At 32.1% G+C, this 26,452-nt stretch overlaps 2 protein-coding genes across 3 annotated transcripts in view; one reads left to right on the forward strand and one right to left on the reverse strand.

Annotated features, from left to right (window-relative positions):
• LOC127737376 (26S proteasome non-ATPase regulatory subunit 1-like) overlaps positions 1-26,452 on the forward strand; it is a 182,298-nt gene that overhangs the window by 126,628 nt on the left and 29,218 nt on the right. The gene's annotated exons all lie outside the window — the stretch shown is intronic.
• LOC127737383 (5-hydroxytryptamine receptor 2C-like) lies at positions 3,423-26,153 on the reverse strand. The gene is made up of 2 exons (XM_052248004.1): positions 25,533-26,153; positions 3,423-4,702 (listed from the first exon to the last, which is right to left on the reverse strand). The coding sequence occupies exons 1-2, from the start codon at positions 25,852-25,854 to the stop codon at positions 3,564-3,566; spliced, it is 1,461 nt and encodes a 486-aa protein (XP_052103964.1). The 5' UTR covers positions 25,855-26,153; the 3' UTR covers positions 3,423-3,563.

Here is a 26,452-nt window from a genome sequence, read left to right on the forward strand (position 1 = left end):
TATCTTTGTTTGTAGTGTTGACATGGTAGATAGGTTTCATTATGTGTTTTTCCCCCATACTCTGTCTATCCTTGTTTGTAGTGTTAAAATGGTAGATAGGTTTCATTATGTGTTTGTCCCCCATACTCTGTCTATCCTTGTTTGTAGTGTTGAAATGGTAGATAGGTTTCATTATGTTAGAAATATTTATGTAAATTGATACCAGACATGCTGCTTTGAATATTTTATCTTAATTGAGGAGCTTTGTAAACACTTGTGATTAAATGAAACAAAAACTTGATAAAATCTTATCATGCCCCATCCACACTTTCATGGCTCCTACCATCAAGATGTACTGTAATTAGATGATATTTCTCAGTGGAAACAGGATACTAGAAAGATAAGAATTAAGTGATTTGATCTAAACAGATAGGTTTGTTTGTAAAAATATCTGATTGGGCTCTGAAGGTTAATGGTCTCTAAAAAGTAATGAAATGGTCCGAATTACATCCAAAGATTAAAATTTATTGAAAAAAGTCTTTGAACTGTTCGATTGAAATGGTTTTTTTTTTCCAGTACCAATACATAAACAGCTTTAAAATGGTTGCTGACATTGCCTGAAGTAAAAAATCATTTCCATAAAATTCAAAACTGCAGAACCATTTGATTAGTATGATGATAAAATATATATTGGAATGATAAGAAATTGCACCCTACAACATCATCTTTATCTGTTTTACGATTCATAAAGACTTGAGGATATTAACATTTCTACAGCTTTACTCTAGACTTCAGTGTATTTTCTGTCAAAATGTTGACATTTCTCATAAAACAAGATAAATGTATTATCATATTTAATAGCTGTGTGATATGTAATATTTATATCTGGTTTTTTTTGCTTACTTTATCAGTATTTTATGGGAGTAGAGTCCTTAGTTTAACCCTTCTATCAGGTAAATAATCATAAACATCAAGTTTTGACTGGTTCCCTGATCTAGAATGAAGGACCAGTTTCAGTTATTGACACCTTTGCTACATTTTATTTGTTATCTGTCCATAACATTTCAGAAATTCTTTTTTTTTATCTGAAACCAGAGTTTTTATCTGAAACCAGTTATTTGCCACAATGCTGAGTTACGAGGCCGGTGTTTAGTTTAGTTCGGCTGATCAACCAATGTGGTCTCCATTGGGTCAAGGAGAACATAAGATAAAATAAAATCAATAAAATGCTCAATTAGTACAATGGTGAAAAATCATATAAATACCAGGATTTGGGCAAAGCATAGGTCAATGATTTACTTCAAAATGAATCATCAAAGCTCTGAGCTTCTCAATTATACAAAAATAGATCATTTTACTCCAAAAATTTCAAATTTGACAAAAAATTTAATGGAACACGTTTCTGACCAACCCACCAAAGGACAAAATTCTACAAATATCTTTTGGAAAGTGATTTATGATCTTTCTTAAAATTATGATTATAAATGACGGAAATGCGTTCAAACAAGGTTATAGACCAAAATTTTGTTAGAGAAGAATACTGCTCTCAATATATGACCTATCTTAACAGAGGTTGTCCTAAGGTAGTTCAGATTATATTCTATAGTGTGATTTGCAACATACAATAATTTTACATAGAAATGTCTGGATTTTTATTCTCAGTTGTGGACGGAGACATCTCTAAAGTTCTAGTGTGGGTCCATCTTTTTAATGTATCAGTGAAATAGCGAATCAGATATTCAAGATAAATTATGTTATTTTACAATTGTGGGAGAGTTATTTATTTGTGCTATTTAGCAAAGCTAATTCTAATTAACAGTTGGTTAAATTTGTGGCTTGACTCTCTGGCAGTGAACTTCAGATAAACTTGTAATCTTAAAACAACTAATAAAAACTTGCAAAATTGGGAAAAAATGTCTTATAAAAGGTATTAAAGAATTTTGCTCTACTATAATCTGGCATCTCTGATGATGACTTTGATCATGTGAATCATGTAGTGATGTCCATCATCAGATCTGTAATGTTATGGGTCAGATACAAGGAGAGATAGTTTTATCAGATTTGTTTTGTGCACACTATACAGATACATGGTCATCCTCAAGGATAGTCAACAAACCTCAGATACCTATGTTGGTATATTTGTTGCTAATATTGTTTTGTTTTGCATTATAGAGAGTCTAAAATTAGCTAAACCCAGGTTAAACTAAAAGCTATCATCTGGCACCAAGCTTGCTGGAAAGTGTCAAAACTTGCAGCTATTACCGGTATGTGTATACAATTGGGCATTGATAAGTTTTCGTTCCAAGGTTTTTCTTCCACCTGTAAAGTAATCATTAATGAGACAATATCCAAACAGAATTGTAATATTTAAGTTTTTTTCACATAAGTAACATTTTTGTGTTTTTAATACCTTAATATCTTTATTGTCATTTAAACATATTTAGTTTGTGACATAACAAAACAAAACATGATATAGCAAAGAAATAACAATTCTGTTTTAGATGAACACATGGGAACAAAATTTTAAGACTTTCTGCCCTCAGTTCTAATGACCGTTTTAAAAAGGAGCCAATATTTCTAACATGTTCCATGATGGAGTGGTTTAGCATTTCCTATACTTTTTGTTTTTATAATGATTTTGTGAAACCACCATTCTAGCAAAAACTACTTAAGTAGATTAATCAAGCAGGAACAAATCTACCAGGGATAGTTATATATTGTTGAAAAACATTAAACCAGGAGTCAAAATGGTCCCTGATTGTGTGTTGTTATAAATGAGTACACAGGGAAATTTCACTCACATGAGTTTCATGTAAATTTAGATTCATGTGAATCTCATTTGAACTGATTTCACATAAGTTTCATGTGAAGCTAAAGTTAAACTCACACGAATTTCACATGATTTTTTTTCACGTGAAATTCACATGAATTTTCAAAAATAAAGTTATTTAAATAACATTTAAATTTTCAGACTTGTTGAAAAACATGAGATTCATGTGAATCTCAGTTTACAAAAAATTAATGTGAAAATTTTCACACGAGTTTCATGCTTAAGCTTATTTGAGGTGAATTTCACTTGTGATTGTGAAATTCAGGTGAGCAAAATGTAATAAGAGATTTCCAATGATTTATTGGGTATTTCTATCTAGTGATCCACTTATGATTGTAATGACACATTTCTAAATGCATTCTGAACAGAAGTTATAAATGCTGTAACATTGCTGATCGAGATAGAAACACTGAATGATCACAGAAAAAAGATGAAAGATTCTAAATTTTATCTCTGAAGTTCTTCTGCTGATGTTCACTACCCATCAGTGAATTATGTATTTCCAATAATATTAATAATTAGGAGCTGTGGTTATTTTTGTTGATGTTTATTATTTACGTTAATGATAGCACTTGATCAAGATATTTCTTAACAAATGAAGTTGAAGTAGAAATTAAAGAAGATATATTATTATTTTAATATTGGAAATCCATCTTTGAGACAATTAAAAACAGTTTGAGATGATCTCAGTTGATGATTAATTGGCTTCTGTCAGGTAAATTGTACTTCACTGTAAAATGATTTTTATGTTTGGTCAGCATGGTGTCTCTAAGCTAACCGTACTGGAGCTTGTTGGATAGTGACTTATTCCATTACTTAACATCCAACGTTGAACCCGTGTTTTACGTTGAAGCGTGTCATATTGACAAAGTATCAGTTTTTTAAAGGTCATTTTAAATGTTTTGTTAAACATTGTATAAATAATAGGATTTATCGTGCTTGACAAGTAGCCAAGCCACACGAAAGTTGAAATCAGTGTCTGACTGAAGTGGCATTTATCACACAAGGCTGAAGTAATGTTGCTGATGAAAAATGGCGCCCAGCAGACTACAAATATTATAAATACTATTCCTATGACTTTTGAAGCTTTCTGTTCAGTCTGAACATCATCTGTTTTTATTCTTGCTTCTTTAAGCTCCATTTGATGTTTCTTGATTAGTCTAGATAACGCTGATGGACTTGAAAGATTAAAGTGGGTCTTTTTACCCCATTTACTGTTTAACACTTCTTGTGAATGATACACAGAACATTCCTTCTCAGGTGATACATCTCCCGGACTAAGATATGGGGTATTCTTTTGTATAGGAAAAGTTAAGCTGGGATGTAATCTTTGTTTTCTGCCTTGCTTTCTACCTATCATTGGTGAAAACTGATTATCGGCATTGCCGACAATACTTCCATTTGGAGAAGTGAGTTTTGATTGAAATCGTACATATGGACGGCGTTGAACAGGTTTTCGACTCAGAGATCTCCTTATTATAGGTTTACCATTGTGATTTCCTCTTTGACACTTTTTAGACTGTCTTATGAGTAAATACAAAGTTATACTGTAGGATAAAATCATGATGAAAAGTGGAATGAAGAAAGCACATATTGATCCATATATCATAAAATGTTTGTTGCTTAGAACACAGTAGTCCCCACTCAAAACATTTGACTCGTCTATAAATCCTAAAATTGTAATTGGACTAGATATTGTCACAGCAATAACCCACACCATTATTATTTTTAATATCACAACAGTTTTTGATTTATTACGGTTTGAAAGAGGTGCTCGTATAGCCATGAATCTTTCAAGTGATATAGTACATAAATGAAGTATAGAGGAAGTACACATGAAGACATCAGCAGTCACATAAAAATCACAAAGAACTGGTCCAAACAACCACTGACCTGAAAAATAAGAAAAACTTGTTCAAATAATTGATAAAAACACAAATTTAAAAATAAACAATGAAAATAGATGTTAAGAAATGGTCCAAAAATCCACTGACCTGAAAAATATAATATACCGACATTAAAGACAACAATACTCATAAAATACTGCAAAGTAATAGTTTTAATGGTTCATTTGTTTCACCAGCAAGCGTTGGATCTTTCTGAAAAAAATATAAATTGAATTTTGAGAAATTAATTAATTGATTAACTTTTGTATTACTACATATGTTTCAAGTTCTGTTTAGATATTGAGGACATGTTAAAAATGCAATGTTCCAAAGTGTATTTGCATGCTAGGCATTATCTTTTCTTTTTATAATATCTTGTCTTATATGTCTGTGTCTTCTAATCAGAGGACTATGCTCTTTATATATCTTCTCAGTGATATTAAATACTGCTGCTTTAAAGATGCCTTGGAAAAGACATTCTTTACAACTTTGAACATCTTGCTTTCAATGTTTTCTATCTGGCAGAGACATAGGGTTTCTGTCCTCATACTATAATATCTACAATACACTTGTGTTGTATTTCCTGTCAGTAATGTATAATTTTATGAAGAATTCATATTTTGATAGAAAATTTATTGATTAAAGGAAAGAACCTCATTTTGCATCCTGGTCTGTGCTTGACAACTATTGTCCTACTGATAAAGTCATCCCAGCTATTATATATTCTTAATTGTCCGGTGATGTTTGTAGAATTGAGAGAGATTCTGGAACCATTTTATGCATTGGGGTTTCAACTCAGTAGAGACTTTCAAGTACTATTATTACAAAAATCAGCCTATATGTTTTAATGTCATTTTAACTTGTTTAATTGTGTTCTATAGTGTTTATTTGTGTTATGAAAACTTTGGATCAAAGTTGCCCAAACGTGATAACCACATTATTTAAGGTCTTGCAACCCTAAGAAAGTTTTTGGTCTACATTTCTCTCCATAGATAATTTATAGTTATTACATGATGATTTCTGCTTTGTTATTAAGTTATAAGTTTGAGGCCTTAATGTATTGTCCATCCATCTGTCACATATTGTTTCTGCTCTCCAACTTCAAAACTCTTTAATGTTGGGTAAAATGTGATTACCCAACACAGTTAGAAGATGTGTCAAGGATAAAAACGATACATTTAAAGTCATGGTAAAAAAAATGTTTCCACTCTCCAACTTTGAAATCCCTTTAACTATAGCAATGAATCAGTAAAATTTCTGCCTCCCTTGTATATAAGTTATGTTTAAATGGAATAACCTTGGTTTCTTATAAAATTTCATGACAATTTCAATTTAAGTTATTAACTCGAGCAAGGCCCTTAGTGATGGCTCCATTGATGGCCCTAGACACAGTTTATTACAAGTATAGATTCATCAAGTCCATTATTGGAGAAAGTTGGATAAGGCTCTTAGTGATGGCTCCATTGATGGTCCCAGACCCAGTTTATTAAAAGTAAAGATTCATCAAGTCCATTATTGGAGAAAGATGGACAAGGCTCTTAGTGATGGCTCCATTGATGACCCCAGACCCAGTTTATTACAAGTATAGGTTCATCAAGTCCATTATTGGAGAAAGATTGACAAGGCTCTTAGACTTCTGATCTGTGTTGCCATATTTTAGTTTCAATATATAGAAAATGGTTTTAGTTGGGTGTTTTAACATACAAAAGTTAATGAATAAATTATAGAAACTAGCGCCTACTAGTTTAATGATTAATTAATTACTGTGTATTGGCTGACAAGTTGTGTTTGATTAGTGTTAATTGTTATTTTGCTATGTTAATGAGGTTATTACAATATTGAAATATCAAAAATAAAAATATTTTTGAAGTTTAATTACATTTTGATGTAGTACTCTAATGCATTCTGAATGATTTTAGATGTCATTTCTTTATAAGGTTCAGTTAAGGTTAATATTGTGGTAGATATCACTTGAAGTGGTTCCGAATATAAACCACATGTGTAGGTATTGTCAGTTAATGTTAATATTGTGGTAGATATCACTTGAAGTGGTTCCATTATAAAGCACATGTGTAGGTATTGTCAGTTAAGGTTAATATTGTGGTAGATATCTCTTGAAGTGGTTCCATTATAAAGCACATGTGTAGGTTTTGTTAGTTAAGGTTAATATTGTGGTAGATATCACTTGAAGTGGTTCCATTATAAAGCACATGTGTAGGTATTGTAAGTTAAAGGTTAATATTGTGGTAGATATCACTTGAAGTGGTTCCATTATAAAGCACATGTGTAGGTATTGTCAGTTAAGGTTAATATTGTGGTAGATATCACTTGAAGTGGTTCCATTATAAAGCACATGTGTAGGTATTGTCAGTTAAGGTTAATATTGTGGTAGATATCACTTGAAGTGGTTCCATTATAAAGCACATGTGTAGGTTTTGTCAGTTAAGGTTAATATTGTGGTAGATATCACTTGAAGTGGTTTCGTTATCAACCACATGTGTAGGTATTGTCAGTTGCAAATGTTGTGACAGATTATTGTTGAATTTCACTTATTTACATCTGTCTATTGAATAACAAGGTTAGTTTTTCATTTTACATTGGTATAAACTTATATTTTCAATTTTACCAAAGAAAGGCATCAAATATCACAAATTTTACTCAATCTCTCTTGGATGAATTTTCAAGTATGAAAGTTGAAAATATGGAAAATATAAGTGCAATAGTTAATTGTAGCTATTTTGTTTTTCATAAGTTTACAAATTTTAAAATACTTAACATATTTTTGATATTGATTAAATATTAGTTCATGAAGTTAAAATGCTAGCTAGATTATTTCTAATTCCTCCATTGAAGGATTATACTTTTCATGATTCCATATTTTCAGAGTAAAATAGAAGCAGAAAATTGGATAGGCAAATGAATTTAACCATGCTGTAGGGTAAACAGTATAGTAGTTATCAGGGTCAATACCCTGGAAGAAAAAGCCAAATCAATTACATCTAACAATGATCTATCATTAAATTGCAGTCTGGGATTCTAATCAGTGTATAATATTCTCCAATTCACATATCATATAAAAGTATAATAAACAAAACCAAAGTTTGTCAACAAAAAAGCCAATGATACACAGACTTTATAATACAGATTCTAAAGCCTCTACTTGTATTCTGGTAAATTGCTGTAAAGCTTTATTACATTTTTATAGGCGTAAGGATTTTATCTTTTTTTCTTACTTTACTTAATTGCCAATCTTTAGGTTCATAATTATCTTAAAGAAAACTTGCTCTAAATGTTACAGTTTTAAGAAATAGATTATTTCTATGATGTTGCTTGACATACAAGAGGACCTACAATTTTTTTTTTCAAATTGTTTTGACAAAGTAAATTTAAATGTTTTTCAGCTTTCAATATGAGAAATAAAATAAATGTTAAAAAAACCATTTAAAAATTATGAATTATAGGAGAAGAATTCAGAGTGAATCAGATCAAACATAATTTGAATAAAGAAACATCGGCATTACATATTAATATGATTTAACGTGAGGTTGCAATTGACCAAGAATTATGATGTCACAATTGCCTACTGATTAACGTCATTAATATGTTGTGTTTAATTAGCGGAAGATTTATCAATGTTACTTAAGTTTATTGATATTGATTTCTGTGGATGTATTAAGAAATTGAGGTTTCCAGTATTAAAACTTATGGATTTTGAATAAAACGTAGTTCTGTTGAATGGAAGATAAACCTGAATCATATTATAAAGTTATAAAATATTGGGGATGAACTCTCTGCACAGAGTGGATAATTAAAGAGAATCTTGCAATAGCAACAGTTCAGTAGGACCTAGTGACAGACACCAAAAAAGTAAATACTAGTAATAGGTCAACTATATTTTGTCTCTAATTCTGTCACACTTTTCAAAGAAATTACTAAAAATAGTACTTCATAATTAGTCAGCAGCTCAGCAGTAATGAGTTGTAATGTGTAAGCACATTTTGAATTTGTCAGACAACAACGTTCTGTTCTGGTATTGTGGGGGTATGCTAAGTACAACAATGCATGCATTTTTGTTACTATGATTGATAATATTTGATCTATTGAATCATTGTTAGGGCTGCATTGTTTAGGCCATCAGGCATAGCAAGGACTTAAAGTAAGTATATAAGTAATAGGTCAACTGACCTTGACCTCATTTTCATGGTTCATTAATCAACATTCAGTTCATTTTCTTGGTTAGCACATGTTATAACCCAAACATAGGTCAGACAATATTTGGTCAGAAGATTCATTGTTATATGTACATGTACTTTTTACAGGACCAACTAACTTTGACCTCATTTGATGAAAGTTAAACATTCATGATACACTAAGGGCAACCTGGTCATCAAAGACTTTCAGTATACTATTCATTCATATTTAGCAGACTAGACATTTAGAATGTCCACTGCTGTCTTGAGTACAACAAAGTAGATATAAAATGTACTTTTCTAAGCCAAGGCTATCGATTGAAAAAAAAATTGAGGGAGTTATATCATTTCCCTTTTTTCATCAATTTTAATTTCACTATGTAATTGTTTTGACAAAGACCAAACCATGTGATAATCACATATCAAGACCCTTTGTGAATAGTTAAACCACTTTCAGTAGACCACCATGATACATGTGCAAATGGTTTACCTGCAAATACAGCAAGGTTTTATTTTTATTTGTTTGCCATGTAGATTAAAATAACATTGAATCTTCAATAACCCCAATTAATTACTGTTGGCACCAATCATAAGCAAATATATCATTTTCTCTTAAGCCTAAGCAAGTATTGATTATGATTAGCACTCATAAGAAATATAAGTTTAGTATGCATGAGATCAAAAATCACAGATCAACCAATAAAATGGTTAAGACAGAACTAACAATAAATACCTTGGTGTTAGTAAAGTTTCTACAGTTTATTATAACATAACAATCACCATTGTTACATACAGTTAATAAATCTGATTTTTTTAAAAGACAAATTGAGACTCCAGCAAATTTAACATTTTAACAAACAATAATAATAAAAATCACTCAGTTAAGACTTTTACATCTCAGTCACAGATGTTGGCTCTCCAAATATTTTTATTAGCCTTTCAAATTTGAAATTTGAAATCTCCCTTCCTTTTGACGGTAAGGTTAAATTTCAAGTCCGTCCGTTTGTCAGTCTGTCCCGCTTCAGGTTAAAGTTTTTGGTCAAGGTAGTTTTTGATGAAGCAATAGTACACAGCTGTTATTTACCCAGTATATAACGAAGTATCAATTCAGTATAACTTATGTTCAATTTTGTTTCTAGAACTTTTGGATAAAAACAGCTAAGTTAAACAACTGAAACTGCAGTGGAAAATTTACAAATGTTATTTAGTCCAGGGCTATTTATGGAAAAGATCTAACTTCTACAAAATTGTCTGAATTAGTACTGTATAGTTTTAGAAAATAAGTAGTGCTTAGATATTTTGTTGTCCTGCTTGTATCATTTCTTTAATTCCCAATGAACACCATGGTAACAAGTTTACCAGTACTAAAAAGTGTTGTGCAAGTTAAAACGAACAAAGCATTTTTACTGATAATTTAAGGCAATTTTTTTAACTAGTTCTACTTTATTTAATTTATTGAAACTTTTCTACTGGAAGCTAGAAGAAATGTTGACTGACAGCTTTCAAGAAAACACTATTTTTTTTTTGTATTGTCTTAATATTAATGGATTGTTCTAGAATCCTCAATCAAACTACAAGAACATTTGCCTTGAATTTACAGTGAACCTTGAAAAATTGTTTTTCCAGAATATTCCAAATATACAATAAGTAGAAAGTTTGCCTTTTGATCTGTGAATAATATTTTCCTTGAACTGATTGACCAAGGATGTATATGGTGTGCCACCTCATGACACTGACCATATTAGTTTTCCTTGGGAAAACTTCATTATTTCAGAAATTGATATTTTCGGGTGAAGAAATGTCTTCCTCGCTTAATTTTACATAGATGTATGTATGGCACATATTTACTGTTTACTTAGTAGCTTTAACGAAATAACCCAATACGTCAATATTCTTTCATATCTTGTCTTGTTGGGCTAAGTTACTGTGGTTATATCTTAGTTGAATATGCCTGTATCTCACCCTTGCTACCATAATTTCTGTCTTCTGACCAAAGAGACACCAGGATGATAAAAATATGATGTTCAATTTCCATACAAAATTTTGAAAAAAATAAAATTCATATTGTTTACCAAGAAATTTTAAATAATAGAGAGAAGTTAAATGTTTTATTTTATTTTCCACTGATTTTGATTTTGTCTCCATCAAATTTAAGTTAAACCATGATTTTCTGAGAACATACTGAAGGAAAGATGCCATTTTTGTTGGTGTATATACATTTTGTTTCCCATTCTAGACATGGCTACTAATCTTGGATTTTTTTACCACAGCTTTTATAACTGTCTGTTTTTTTCGCTACCTCTATGTATAAACTATAAACTATATACAGTGTATGAATGAAAAGGATTATGGGGGTATGTAAAAATGAACATTACAACATACTGTCTATTATTTTGATAACCGTTATAAATAGAGAAAGTCTGACAGGAGCATAAATGTTCATAATGTTGAGGTCTATCAATTGTCCAGATACATCAAAACTGTCAGACGACCTTTAGGAGTTATTGCCCTTAAATGACAAATTTACCGTTTTTTTTTTATTTTGGCATACTATCTTGAGAACTATAATAGATACAGAGAAACTTTAAATTGCAAAAATGATTTGCAAAACAAGTTCTACAAATAAGTCTGCATGATCAAAATCGTCAGTCAACTCCTTATTAGTGTTATTGCCCTTTGATGACAATTTTGACCAATTTTTTGCGTTTTTGCCTTATGTCTTAAAAGTTATAATAGATAGATAGAAACTTAAATAAGCAAAAATGATCAGCAAGACAAGATCTACAATTAAGCCAATATGGAGGAAATCATCGGATGACTCCTTATTGGAGTGATTGCCCTTTAATGACGATTTTCACCATTTTTTTTGCGTTTTGCCTTGTATGATAAATATTATAATAGATAAATAGACACTTTAAATCACAAATATGATCTACTAACAAGTCAAATTTTGCCGATATAGTTAGTAGACTGTCACTCTTTATAGGAGAAATTGCCCTTAAATGAGGATTTTTTTTTACCCTCTTTTGTGTTGTGAGCAAAAACTAAAGAAGATAGAGAGAAACTAAACAGACTAAATGATCAGCAATACAAGATCAACAAAACAGAGATTTTTGTCATCATTCTATTCTCGTCTACAATGTTGGAGAGTGTCCTTTTTGAAGGTGCACATAGACCAAGGTGAGCGACTCTAAAGAGCCTCTAGTTTCCTTTACCTCCATGCAGTTCAAAGCTTGCCAACAGTTCACTATGATCATGATTTTACTGTTGAAAGGTGGAACCTTTAAATCATGTGTTAACAACTTACAGTGAAAAGAGAAACAGTTGTGGTTAGACATGTCAGCCAACTGGTATTATAGACTGGCAGAAATGTCTGCCAACTGGATGATTTGAAATAAAATCATTGTAAGAGAGCTTTGTGGTGTGACAAAAAATGAGGGATTTAAAAGATTGATTAATTGATTGTCAATATCTGCTAAAATAACATTCTCTCAGCACAAGAAGGCTGTATGGTGACCAGATGAGCTGGTTAACAATAAAGAAAAATGATGGGATATAAAACCAGATAGCAGCAGGAAATTAGTAGGTCAAACATGTCTGCCAACTGGGTGATGTAAATAAGATCATAGTAGTGAGGGAGATAGTAGGTCAAACATGTCTGCCAACTGAGTGATGTAAATTAGATCATAGTAGTGAGGGGGTTAGTATGTCAAACATGTCTGCCAACTGAGTGATGTAGATTAGATCATAGTAGTGAGGGAGTTAGTAGGTCAAACATGTCTGCCAACTGAGTGATGTAGATTAGATCATAGTAGTAAGGAAGTTAGTAGGTCAAACATGTCTGCCAACTGAGTGATGTAGATTAGATCATAGTAGTGAGGAAGTTAGTAGGTCAAACATGTCTGCCAACTGAGTGATGTAAATTAGATCCTAGTAGTGAGGGGGTTAGTAGGTCAAACATGTCTGCCAACTGGGTGATGTAAATACGATCATAGTAGTGAGGGAGTTAGTAGGTCAAACATGTCTGCCAACATGATGATGTAAATTAGATCATAGTAGTGAGGGGTTAGTAGGTCAAACATGTCTGCCAACTGGGTGATGTAAATACGATCATAGTAGTGAGGAAGTTAGTAGGTCAAACATGTCTGCCAACTGGGTGATGTAAATTAGATCATAGTAGTGAGGGAGATAGTAGGTCAGACATGTCTGCCAACTGAGTGATGTAGATTAGATCATAGTAGTGAGGGAGTTAGTAGGTCAAACATGTCTGCCAACTGAGTGATGTAGATTAGATCATAGTAGTGAGGGAGTTAGTAGGTCAAACATGTCTGCCAACTGGATGATGTAAATTAGATCATAGTAGTGAAGAGGTTAGTAGGTCAAACATGTCTGCCAACTGGATGATGTAAATTAGATCATAGTAGTGAAGAGGTTAGTAGGTCAAACATGTCTGCCAACTGGATGATGTAAATTAGATCATAGTAGTGAGGAAGTTAGTAGGTCAAACATGTCTGCCAACTGGGTGATGTAAATTAGATCATAGTAGTGAGGGAGTTAGTAGGTTAAAGATGTCTGCCAACTGGGTTATATAGATTAGATCATAGTAGTGAGGGAGTTAGTAGGTCAAGTATGTCTGCCAACTGGGTGATGTAAATTAGATCATAGTAGTGAGGGAGTTAGTAGGTCAAACATGTCTGCCAACTGAGTGATGTAGATTAGATCATAGTAGTGAGGGAGTTAGTAGGTCAAGTATGTCTGCCAACTGGGTGATGTAAATTAGATCATAGTAGTGAGGGAGTTAGTAGGTCAAACATGTCTGCCAACTGAGTTATGTAAATTAGGAATGGTTGCCTGACATGTCTGTCATCTGAATGGAGTTAAGTGAATTCCAATAACAATAACATACAATGATGGTCATTTGGTACAAAGGTTATTTAGAACACAGTATGGTCTTTTTTGTGCAATTCTTAGTAGGGCGATGTTGTCAGCTGTCAACATTATTGTACACAGTTAACCAAAGACATCAACAAATCAACAAATGGTCTTCAACAATAAAGTGTGTGTGAAAATTGACAAGCTCTTAAATGCTAAGAGACTGCTAAGAATATCATAGGACTATTATTTTTTATGCCCCTGCCGTAGCGGAGGGGGCATTAAGTTTTACCCTTGTCCATCTGTACGTCCTTCCGTCCGTCCCAAAATTGGTTTCCATTCTCTAACTTTAGTTTGCCTCAACCAAATGTTATGAAACTTATCCACAATGCTTATTACCACAAAACACAGATCGAGTTTGAATTTTTGTGGCATCACTTTTACCGTTCTAGAGTTATGCCCCTTTACCAATGGAAAAATTGCTGAATTTTTTGTTTACATTCTCTAACTTTAGTTTGCCTCAACCAAATGTTATCCACAATGTTTATTACCACAAAACAGATCAAGTTTGAATTTTGGTGGTGTCACTTTCACCGTTCTAGAGGTATGCTCCTTTACAAATGGAAAAATTGCTGAAATATTAGTTTTTATTATACCCCACGCAACGAGTTGCAGAGGGTATAATGTTTTTTACCCGTCCGTCTGTCCTTCTGTCCGTCTGTCAGTCTGTCAGTCCGTCAGTCCTGTTTCTTGTCATCGCAACTCCTCTCAAACCACACAACAGAATTTCACGAAACCTTTTTAGATAATAAGGACATACTATGTAGTTATGCATATCGACAGGAAATTACGATTCAATTTTTTTTCTAGGAGTTACGCCCCTTTGAACTTATATACTTTAATGTACTACTTCAACAGTTTGTCATCTCAACTCCTCTGAAACCACACAACAAAATTTCATGAAACTTTGTAGATAATAAGGACATACTACGTAGATGTGCATATCGACAGGAAATTTCGATTCAATTTTTTTTCCAGGAGTTACGCCTCTTTGAACTTATTTGCCCAATATACTACTGCAACCTTTTGTCATCACAACTCCTCTCAAACCACACAACTCCTCTCAAACCACACAACAGAATTTCATGAAACCTTTTCAGATAATAAGGACATACTACGTAGATGTGCATATCGACAGGAAATTACCATTCAATTTTTTTTCTAGGAGTTACACCCCTTTGAACTTATTTGCTAAAATATACCTCTGCAACAGTTTGTTATCGCAACTCTCCAGTGACAATGCGGGGACGTGGGGTAAGTGAGCGCGCTCACTAAGGTTCTTTAATTGTTCTCTAACTTGAGTTTGCCTCAACCAAATGTTATGAAACTAATAAACAATGCTTATTACCACAAAACTCAGATCAAGTTCAAATTTGGGTTGTGTCACTTTTACAGTTCTTGAGTTATGGCCCTTTATAACATTATATGCAAGCGGGGGCATCATCTGTGTCCCATGGACATATTCCCCATTTATTTAATTTGGAATTGGTCACTCAGTGCAGCCATATGGTCATCATTGTGGGGTGTGTATTAACAGGTCAATAAGTTTACTGTAATTAAAGCATTGAGTTAAATTCTGTTGCATGATAGATCAGATATGTTTCTTATTAGAATCATCTATAAGTTCCGAGTTGGTTCAGAGTATTTACAATTCACAAAATATCATTTTTCCCACATTTGTGTACCAGCCATTCGTTTGTTTTGTAGTGATTTAATGAACATCCGTACCTATTATATTGCATTGTCTCTGATAGGTTGTAAAGTACATGTCTTATTTAGAAGCTAAATTGTATCAATAGTTTCTTCCATGTTTTTGCACTGGTGTTCATTTTGACCAAGGAAAGCAAGGAGTAGTTATTAATGAAACCATTGATAAGAGTGGTCTGAGTGAGTGAGAGAAACATGTTGGTCTTGTGTGTTAACTAGTACATCTACATAATACTTCTTAACTTCAACTCCTATCGAAGGTCGGTGGTTTTCTCCGGGCACTCCAGCTTCCTCCACCAATAAAAACTGGCCGCCACGAAATAGCCCTAAAGCGGTGCTTAAAAGTGGCGATAAAACACAAAAAAATCAAAAATCAAATCTTAACTTCAATATGTTGAAGATTACAAGAAGACACGAATGTAATCTCCTGAGTCAATTAGTTTATAAGTCGTGAACTGTCTATTTATCCATTTAATGAGCCTGTGATGATTGAATGAAACGTTTTATTTTATTTTATTTTTTTAATGTCCATCATGACCATGAAATGACCTCAACTGTTTACTTTTTGGATGAATTCAACAATAGATGATTTCTTGCTGATTGCAATGATTTTGTTTGTCTAACAGATCTGTAATATCATCATATTCCTGTGAATTTATTTAACATTGCAGTTTGACTTACAAAGTATTATTGTATATATAAAACTAGGAACAACCTGGTGTGCGAGTAAAGTTTTGTGCCAACATTATAGGTGATAGGAATCTTATTTCTGTTGATTATAACACGTTTAATGTCATGAAGATCTCAGACAAAATGCCAGAATAGTAACACTGAAACCGTTCTGTTATCATTGCAGCTAAATAGAATTACTGTTTTATTGTAAATATGAAAATAAGAAGATGTGGTATGATTGCCAATAAGACAACTCTCCACCAGAGACCAAATGACATAGATGTTAACAGCTATAAGTCACTGTGTGGCCTTCACCAATGAGCAAAACCCATTCTGCATAGTATAAGGACATACACCACAGTGTTTCATGGTTTGTACACATCCAATGAGGCAAGATAAGGAAATAACAAAATAACAATGGGCTTCACTGCCAAAAAGATTTATTGTCCTTGTCCTTGCAGTATATGTGGGCAAATTCTGGGCACTGATTCCTGTCACCAGATGTCACTTCTTAAATTTTAGTTGCCTATTGTCAGCATGAAGGCTTGTTAACCATGGATTATCTGGGTTAAATTATGAAAAACTAATGTAAATAAGAGTCGGTGAATTTCTTAATGGTAAACAATCATCTGTTAAAAGTTATATCTCAGAACTGTGTCATCCTTCTATTCTACTAATAAGCAAAAATTGTTTTAAAAAAACCAAGTCGATAAGGTGTCATCAATGGAATTGTTTTTATGCATTAAATTCTTGTCCTTTTGTATTTACAGTAAAACAGCGATAAGAACATCCTGACTCTTGCCTATTACCATATACATTGTTCTGTGTCTATTTCACATGTATTGTTAAATCAATGGAGTAAGGATTGCATATTGTTTAGTCAAATAACTGTTTTAATACCGTAAAAGAAAAAGAAAACTGATTGTTTTTTTTCATAATATTGATTAAAATATAATTTTGAAGTTGGCAAAAGTGTAATCTAGTTCCGTCGAGGCTGTCAGTTTCATCTTAAATGCATGAAATTAAAAAGATGATGATTCGATACAAGTAAACTAGATATTCTAATGACACTTGTTGTATTTGTTGCCTATCCTGTCAAAGGCTTTGTAACACAATAGTTCAGATTAAATATGGAAATTAGAAAGGTTTTATAAGGAAATTAGGTCTATATAAAGAATAATATCATCTAAATAGGTTTGTTATAACACTGATTCATCTCTCATGTTAGACCACTATTAACCAAAATTATCTTCCTACAACTTTAGGGTTTTTTACGAATTAATTTTCTAGCCCATCAGTCAAAAAGGTTTCTGACCATATTTATTTTAGAGTAAATCTAATTTTAGAAAATAAATAACGTAAAAGGAAGAACTGTAGGAGGTTGACCATTCTGTTATAAGAGGGAATTAATGTAGAAACAATTTGTTCCAACCAATACAATTCAAACTGACTTTGATTCATGTGATTTTAATTAAGGTTTACTTCACTTCTGTCTGATCAATTTGGATTTCAACACCTGACTTTTACTTTTATATGATGACATACTATGATGTGCCATTCATTGTCTTTCCGTTAAACTGTTCTGTTTGTTCAAAAGTTTAAAAACAGATGAGTTTATAGAAGTTTGAAGACTTAATATTTTTGTAGAGCTACAACCAACTTTCAAGAATATACTTGGTTTTTATTCCACCACAATTTTATCTGTGGTTTTCCATTCTTGTTTCCAATCCATCTCACAATAACTAAGGTCTAGTATAAACAATCCTCTATAATTTTGACACAATGTTAGGCTTGGTTATAAATATGCTTTTCTTGATAAATGAATATAAGAAATTAAGATTTGAGTAACCTATGAATTTTGATGATGTGAATCATTCTTTAGTTCTAAAGGACATTAATCAGAAATATAAAGTAGACAACTTATCCTTACTCACGATGACTCAGATCATTTTGAAATTTCACAACAGTTTTGTTCATTCAGTAACATGTATTAAATCTACAATCACTGTCCTGATTCTCACTGATTTGTGGGCAAGGCATATTCTCATGCAGCTGGTTTAGTACATGACCAGTTACAAGCACATTGATTGATATGAAGGGGTGTTCTGTGTACTGGTAATCAAAAGGCAACAAAAAAACCAAGAACTCTCAAAAAACAATACACACAGAATAGCTTAGTTTTTAAGTCAATTTATCTCCAACTGTTGCAATTTGAGAGGAGCAGCAGCTGGCAGGAAGTTCAGTTATTAGTTGTTCCAATGTATGTTGAAAAGAAGGGTATTATTTTAAAAATTGTGAAAAAGATGAATTCTAGGGTAGAATGGTCAAATATTAAAATCACATTTTTCCTTAGAGCTAATAGTAAAAAAAATTGCTTTAAGATAAGATTGAAGACATTAATCAACAGGTGTAGTCATTCATCTTCTGTGGTAGGTAATCTGCTACTAATCAATATCTAAAGTGTATTACCAATCTAAAATAATCTGTATTTAAAGTATATTACCTATCGAAAATAATCTGTATTTGAAATATATTATCAATCTAAATTTAATTTTGAAGTGCTTTGTTTTCAATTATTTCAGTAAAGAGGGTTACTAGCCTCCAATTGTTGTAGTATTTATGAAGAAAATAGCCATTTGATTGCAGTTTATAAGAGGGATATAAGCTGCATCAGTAGACAAATTTCTTTTGAAAATGAATAAAATAAGAAGAGTAGGATGAAGAATAAGACAAGTGCATTACAATACTCCCCTACTTTATAACTTTACAATGATTACAATACTCCCCTACTTTATAACTTTACAATGATCATAGATATACTAGCCAAATGATCATTCAGAAATAATTGTCAAAAATTGTTACAATAAGTGTTATCTTACTGAAAACCATTAATAGAAGCCAGACACTGTTTTCAGCAATTTGATAAGTTTGAAGTACTTAGTTATGACATTATAAAGCCTTGTAAAATCTTGTTATTATGTGGTGGTTACTTGTAATTTAATTAGTATTGACAAGATTTGGCACTTCAAGGTTTCTCTTTGGTATTTGTTTTGTGAAAAATTGTTCAGCATTTGGAATATGCAGGCTGTTTCTGTAGCAGGTGCAATGTTGTCAATTAAATCATACCACAGTCCTTCAATGGAAATTTTAGTGGTTAGTTGAATAAAAGTCTGTTGATAATAAGAAAATCTGTAATGTTAGGCAAAAGTTTGTTCAGACTATCTTGTGTTTGACATAGTGACTTCTGGCACTACATTAATGTATTACAGAATTGGGATAAGTACTACATAAGTCCAGACTGTCTTGTGTTTGACATAGTGACTTCTGGCACTACATTAATGTATTACAGAATTGAGATAAGTACTACATAAGTCCAGGCTGTCTTGTGTTTGACATAGTGACTTCTGGCACTACATTAATGTATTACAGAATTGGGATAAGTACTACATAAGTCCAGACTGTCTTGTGTTTGACATAGTGACTTCTGGCACTACATTAATGTATTACAGAATTGGGATAAGTACTACATAAGTCCAGACTGTCTTGTGTTTGACATAGTGACTTCTGGCACTACATTAATGTATTACAGAATTGGGATAAGTACTACATAAGTCCAGACTGTCTTGTGTTTGACATAATGACTTCTGGCACTACATTAATGTATTACACAATTGAGATAAGTACTACATAAGTCCAGACTATCTTGTGTTTGACATAGTGACTTCTGGCACTACATTAATGTATTACAGAATTGGGATAAGTACTACATAAGTCCAGACTGTCTTGTGTTTGACATAGTGACTTCTGGCACTACATTAATGTATTACAGAATTGAGATAAGTACTACATAAGTCCAGACTGTCTTGTGTTTGACATAGTGACTTCTGGCACTACATTAATGTATTACAGAATTGAGATAAGTACTACATAAGTCCAGACTGTCTTGTGTTTGACATAGTGACTTCTGGCACTACATTAATGTATTACAGAATTGGGATAAGTACTACATAAGTCCAGACTGTCTTGTGTTTGACATAATGACTTCTGGCACTACATTAATGTATTAAAGAATTGAGATAAGTACTACATAAGTCCAGACTGTCTTGTGTTTGACATAGTGATTTCTGGCACTACATTAATGTATTACAGAATTGGGATAAGTACTACATAAGTCCAGACTGTCTTGTGTTTGACATAATGACTTCTGGCACTACATTAATGTATTACAGAATTGAGATAAGTACTACATAAGTCCAGACTGTCTTGTGTTTGACATAGTGACTTCTGGCACTACATTAATGTATTACAGAATTGAGATAAGTACTACATAAGTCCAGACTGTCTTGTGTTTGACATAGTGACTTCTGGCACTACATTAATATATTACAGAATTGAGATAAGTACTACATAAGTCCAGACTGTCTTGTGTTTGACATAATGACTTCTGGCACTACATTAATGTATTACAGAATTGAGATAAGTACTACATAAGTCCAGACTGTCTTGTGTTTGACATAGTGACTTCTGGCACTACATTAATGTATTACAGAATTGAGATAAGTACTACATAAGTCCAGACTGTCTTGTGTTTGACATAGTGACTTCTGGCACTACATTAATATATTACAGAATTGAGATAAGTACTACATAAGTCCAGACTGTCTTGTGTTTGACATAGTGACTTCTGGCACTACATTAATGTATTACAGAATTGAGATAAGTACTACATAAGTCCAGACTGTCTTGTGTTTGACATAGTGACTTCTGGCACTACATTAATGTATTACAGAATTGAGATAAGTACTACATAAGTCCAGACTGTCTTGTGTTTGACATAGTGACTTCTGGCACTACATTAATGTATTACAGAATTGAGATAAGTACTACATAAGTCCAGACTGTCTTGTGTTTGACATAGTGACTTCTGGCACTACATTAATGTATTACAGAATTGAGATAAGTACTACATAAGTAAACACAAATACACATTTATCACTAATACACATTTATCACTAATACACATTTATCACTAATACAATTTAATTGTAGGTATAGATTCAGTAAAAGTTTGTACATATATCTTTGATAGATTATATGATTGCATTAAACATAAATTTCATTCTGATTGGTCAATAGCTTTATGAAGTGAATTTTTATAACCTAATAAAACTCACAATTACTGCACAGGCTCTCATTTATTTGGACTACTTTCGATTGATTGTCCACAAAAAGTATACATAGACCTGTCAACTTTCAAACTTTTATGGGGGATATCCCCCAAGAGAGGTTATGACCCAAACCATATTAAACTCAATTATATAGACTAAATACTTTTTAAAAAAGGGCAAATATGAGTAAAAATTACATTTAAACACATGTATACTCATTCAGAACCATAGATCTTCTAATTAAGTACACTAATGCCATGTATAGGTATGCATTAAATCCTCTTGTGCTTAAAATCCCCCATGGAGATTTTGAAAAAATTGGCAGGTATGTATACACAAATACATGTTTCTTTATGACAGCATGTGTAATTAATTGGTGTCCACAGTTGTGTTTTTTTAAAATATGCATTTATATGAATTTAACAAATTTTTGTAGTTTTTATACGATTGCAAAAAAAATTTTGTGGTCGTATATTGGTATGACGTTGGCGTCGTCGTCGTCGTCGTCGTCGTCCGAAGACACATTGGTTTTCGCACTCTAACTTTAGTTTAAGTGAATGGATCTCTATGAAATTTTACCACAAGGTTCAATACCACAAAAGGAAGGTTGGGAATGATTTTGGGGGTTATGGTACCAACAGTAAAGGAATTAGGGGCCAAAAAGGGGCCAAAAATAAGCATTTTTGCAACTTCCAGACATAACTTGTATGTTAGTGTATGGATCTCTCTGACATTGTACCACAAGGTTCCATATCACAAAAGGAATGCTGGGATTGATTTTGGGGGTAATTGCCTCAAAATTTTAGGAATTAGGGGCCAAAAAAGGGGCAAAAAACAAGCATTTTTCTAGTTTCAGGACAATAACTTGTGTGTAAGTGTATGGATCTTTCTGAAATTGTACTACAAGGTTCCATATCACAAAGGGAAAGCTGGAATTGAGTTTGGGGGTAATTGCCGAAACGTTTAGGAATTGGGGGCCAAAAAGGGGCCAAAAATAAGCATTTTTCTAGTTTCCAGACAATAACTTGTGTTCAAGTGTATGGATCTCTCTGAAATTGTACTACAAGGTACCATACCACAAAGGGAAAGCTGGGATTGATGATGGGGGTAATTGCCTCAATATTTTAGGAATTAGGGGCCAAAAAGGGGCAAAAAACAAGCATTTTTCTAGTTTCAGGACAATAACTTGTGTGTAAGTGTATGGATCTTTCTGAAATTGTACTACAAGGTTCCATATCACAAAGGAAAAGCTGGGTTTGAGTGTGGGGTAATTGCCCTAAACGTTAAGGAATTTGGGGCCAAAAAGGGGCCAAAAAACACATTTTTCTAGTTTCCAGACAATAATTTGTGTTCAAGTGTATGGATCTCTCTGAAATTGTACTGCAAGGTACTATACCACAAAGGGAAGGTGAGGATTAAGTTTGGGGGTGATGAATCATAAGGGGGTTCACAAAATTTGGGGGGGGGGATTTTTTTTTTTTTCCTTTTTTTTTTCTTTTTTAAATTTTCCATTTTAAGTTGGTTATTTCTGATTTATATTTAAAAGCAAATAATAATGATATGGTAGGAGATACACACCAAACAGGATGTGTAAATTATTATGTAATAAGTATTGTGCAATAGCAAGAAATTTTCAATTGCACAGTATTGCACAATAGCAAGAAATCTTCAATTGCACAGTATTGCGCAATAGCAAGAAATCTTCAATTGCACAGTATTGCGCAATAGCAAGAAATATCCAATAGCACAATATTGCGCAATAGCAAGAAATTGTCAATTGTACAGTATTGCACAATAGCAAGAAATATTTAATTGCACAGTATTGTGCAAAAGAAGATACTTCATATAAATTGCTTATTTCTTGACCAATTTCAATGGGGTTTTATTCTTGAATTCTTGGGGTTCTTTAATATGCTGAATATAACCGTGTATTTAGTTTTTGGATTTTGGGCCCCGTTTTTAAATTGGTCCACATTAAGGTCCAAAGGGTCCAAAATAAAACTTAGTTTGATTTTAACAAAAATTGAATTCTTATGGTTCTTTGATATGTTGAATCTAAACATGTATTTAGATTTTTGATTATGGGCCTAGTTTTCAAGTTGGTCCAAATCGGGGTCCAAAATTAAACTTTGTTTGATTTCAACAAAAATTGAATATATGGGGTTCTTTGATATGCTGAATCTAACCATGTATTTAGATTTTTGATTTTTGGGCCCCGTTATCAACTTTGTCCACATTGAGGTCAAAAGGGTCCAAAATTAAACTTTGTTTGATTTCATCAAAAATTGAATTCTTGGGGTTCTTTGGTATGCTGAATCTAACCATGTATTTAGATTTTGGATATTAGACCATAATAGGTGAATGTCCAATTTAAAATTTTTAAGTTCTTAGACCACATTCATTCTGTGTCAGAAACCTATGCTGTGTCAAATATTTAATCACAATCCAAATGCAAAGCTGTATCAAGCTTGAATGTTGTGTCCATACTTGCCCCAACTGTTCAGGGTTCGACCTCTGCGGTCGTATCAAGCTGCGCCCTGCGGAGCATTTTATTTAGCATTATAGAAGTGTAGATGTATAATGACGTAGGTTTAAATATTTTCTTTATGAAATACCAATGTATATATGTACTTTAAAAAAATGCTTTCACTGCTTAAATATTTTTTGTATTGTATATATATGTCTCTGATATATATATGTAAGTTTGTTGTTTGCCTATTGTATACATTTATCACTGATATATATATTAATAGAAGTTTCTTTTTCACCTACTGTTTGCTTATACAATGATTATATTATAAATAAATAAGAAATCAATTTTTGGTTGTAACATTTGTAATATAATTGATTAAGCAACTGTTGAACCAAAACTACAGGTTTAAGTGTGACAATATCTAATATGGAAAACTTTCTTCAAACCATTACTTAAATTCAACAATAGTCTAACGTCACACAGTACATTTTTGGAACACAATTATTGGAAACATGAAAATGACAGGATTTCAAGATACTCCTTTTAAATGTTCTGATTGTTGTGCATGTATGACTTGTAAATATAATGAATCAGATATTGTTAAGGTTCTTTTTCCCTTGAACTTATAAACTATGAGTTAATAACTGAGAATTACCTGCATTAGCATATGACCAAAGTAGAAAATTGCAAATTCAAATTTGCTTGAGTCATTTCCAGTTTTGGAACTCCTTGTTTTTTTTATTTATATGCTGTTTATACACCCAAGGGTTATACATGATGAAGAAATTAATTAGTTATAAGATGAAATAATTAACCAGTTAATTTCACCAAATGCTTTGTGATCTGTTTGATTGATAATGTAATGATATAAACACCATGAAACAAACTAATTATTTTTTATGATATCAATGGTGAAATTTCATTACCATGAAAATCAATAATGGTTTTTTAAATGAAGGAAATCTTGCATGAAAATAATTTATTTTAAGTAGTGATTTTATTGCATTTTAATGACTGAAAAGATTGTTTCAAGAATTGATTTGGAATTATTTTGTATGAAATGGGTTTATATAAGGTTTTCCAGGATCGGATTTAGTTGGATTTTTAGAAAGAACGTGGCTGTTTATTGATATATTCTCTGTTAATAACATGGTTATAACAAGATTAATGAATAAGTTGTCAAATACAAAATCAGTTTGAAATCAAATGGGAAAGTTAAAAGAATGATGTACATGAATTTACTACAAAGGAAGATGTGGAAACTACATTCATAACATATCTTATCTGTTTTCCACCAAAATCAAATGTTACGCCAGTTTATAACATAATTTATTGGATATTAATCTTATTATTATTCAATAGCTATGAAAAATGTCTGTTTTTAATAAATGTTCTTGATAAATCGTCTATTCACAATCCACGCTCTTAACTCTATATATCTGGACTAAATGAAGAAAATATACTTTTTTTTTGTGTAAAATTTCTTCATTGAAAAAGTGATTTATTTGGAACCGAAGTTGAATTGGAACTTATTGTTGTAGTTATTTTCTTTATAAACGGGTTGAAAAGTTTTCTCTTAATATCTCTATGTTCTTTTTGCAGCAAGACACAAAGTTTCATGAATTTTCAATATAAAAAAATAAAAGATAAGAAATAATGATTAATAATAATTTGTGTTTGAATGTGTTTTCTTACCTGTAAATTCATTAATGATGCTAAAAGGCATAACTATAACACAAACAAGTAAGTCAGTCACAGCAAGAGACAAGAGGAAGTAATTTGTCACAGTTTGAAGGCGTTTCTCCATAGATATAGCCATACACACAAGTATATTCCCAGCAATTCCAAATATTATCAACGGAGACCATAATAAGATAGCCCAGTTATACTCGGTCTCCATGCTTGTGGAAGAATTTGTGGAGTTTTGATGAATGGTTGATTGGTTAAGAAGTAAATCCCATTGTATATATTCTGTTCCATTCTTTTCACTAATATTTTTTTGTTGAGATATTGTCATCTTTATCAATAAATGACACTTTGATGATATTTCTGGTGTACTTTTTCTAACTTTTGAACTTTATGAAACATGTGACCAGAAGTTCTAAAGTGAACAATATATTCCATTATCATTGTGACGTACTATGTGTATTTACTTTATTACGCAAATTATAGTGGGATCCTCATTAAACATGCTTAAATACTTTGTTGCAATGCATTCCATCCATCACATGTCTACCTGTCTGTCCAGAATTGATTTTTTCAATAAAGGTTCTGTTTGTAGAGGCTGAAACAAGAAGTTTTGATTGGTTTGAATAGATAATTAATATAATGTTATCAATAATTCCTTTAGGTATGTGTAAAACCCACTTAATCAGTGACACCAATTAGCTAAACAATCGATAGCATCTCTTAAAAAATTGTTTTTTCATTTGCGATCTTCTTAAAGCAATCAAAGAAAGCATCATTAATTAGTCTGTCAGTATATTTTCTTGATTAATATGATATATTTGCTTATTTTATGATATGTTGATCTTCAGATTTCTGATAGGATAGTTTTAACTTAATCATCTTTTGGTTTTCTCCTCTACTACATTTTGATACTGCAGCAAATTATT

Source organism: Mytilus californianus, unplaced genomic scaffold (assembly GCF_021869535.1).
Source record: "Mytilus californianus isolate M0D057914Y unplaced genomic scaffold, xbMytCali1.0.p SCAF_4, whole genome shotgun sequence".
In the NCBI taxonomy this organism is placed as follows: Eukaryota; Metazoa; Mollusca; class Bivalvia; order Mytilida; family Mytilidae; genus Mytilus; species Mytilus californianus.

Excerpts from the sequence above, each read along its gene's own strand:
- LOC127737383 (XM_052248004.1), bottom strand. The coding sequence starts at position 25,854 with ATGACAATATCTCAACAAAAAAATATTAGTGAAAAGAATGGAACAGAA. Across the intron at positions 4,703-25,532 it reads CATCATTAATGAATTTACAG|GTCAGTGGTTGTTTGGACCA; the intron begins GTAAGAAAACAC and ends CTTATTTTTCAG.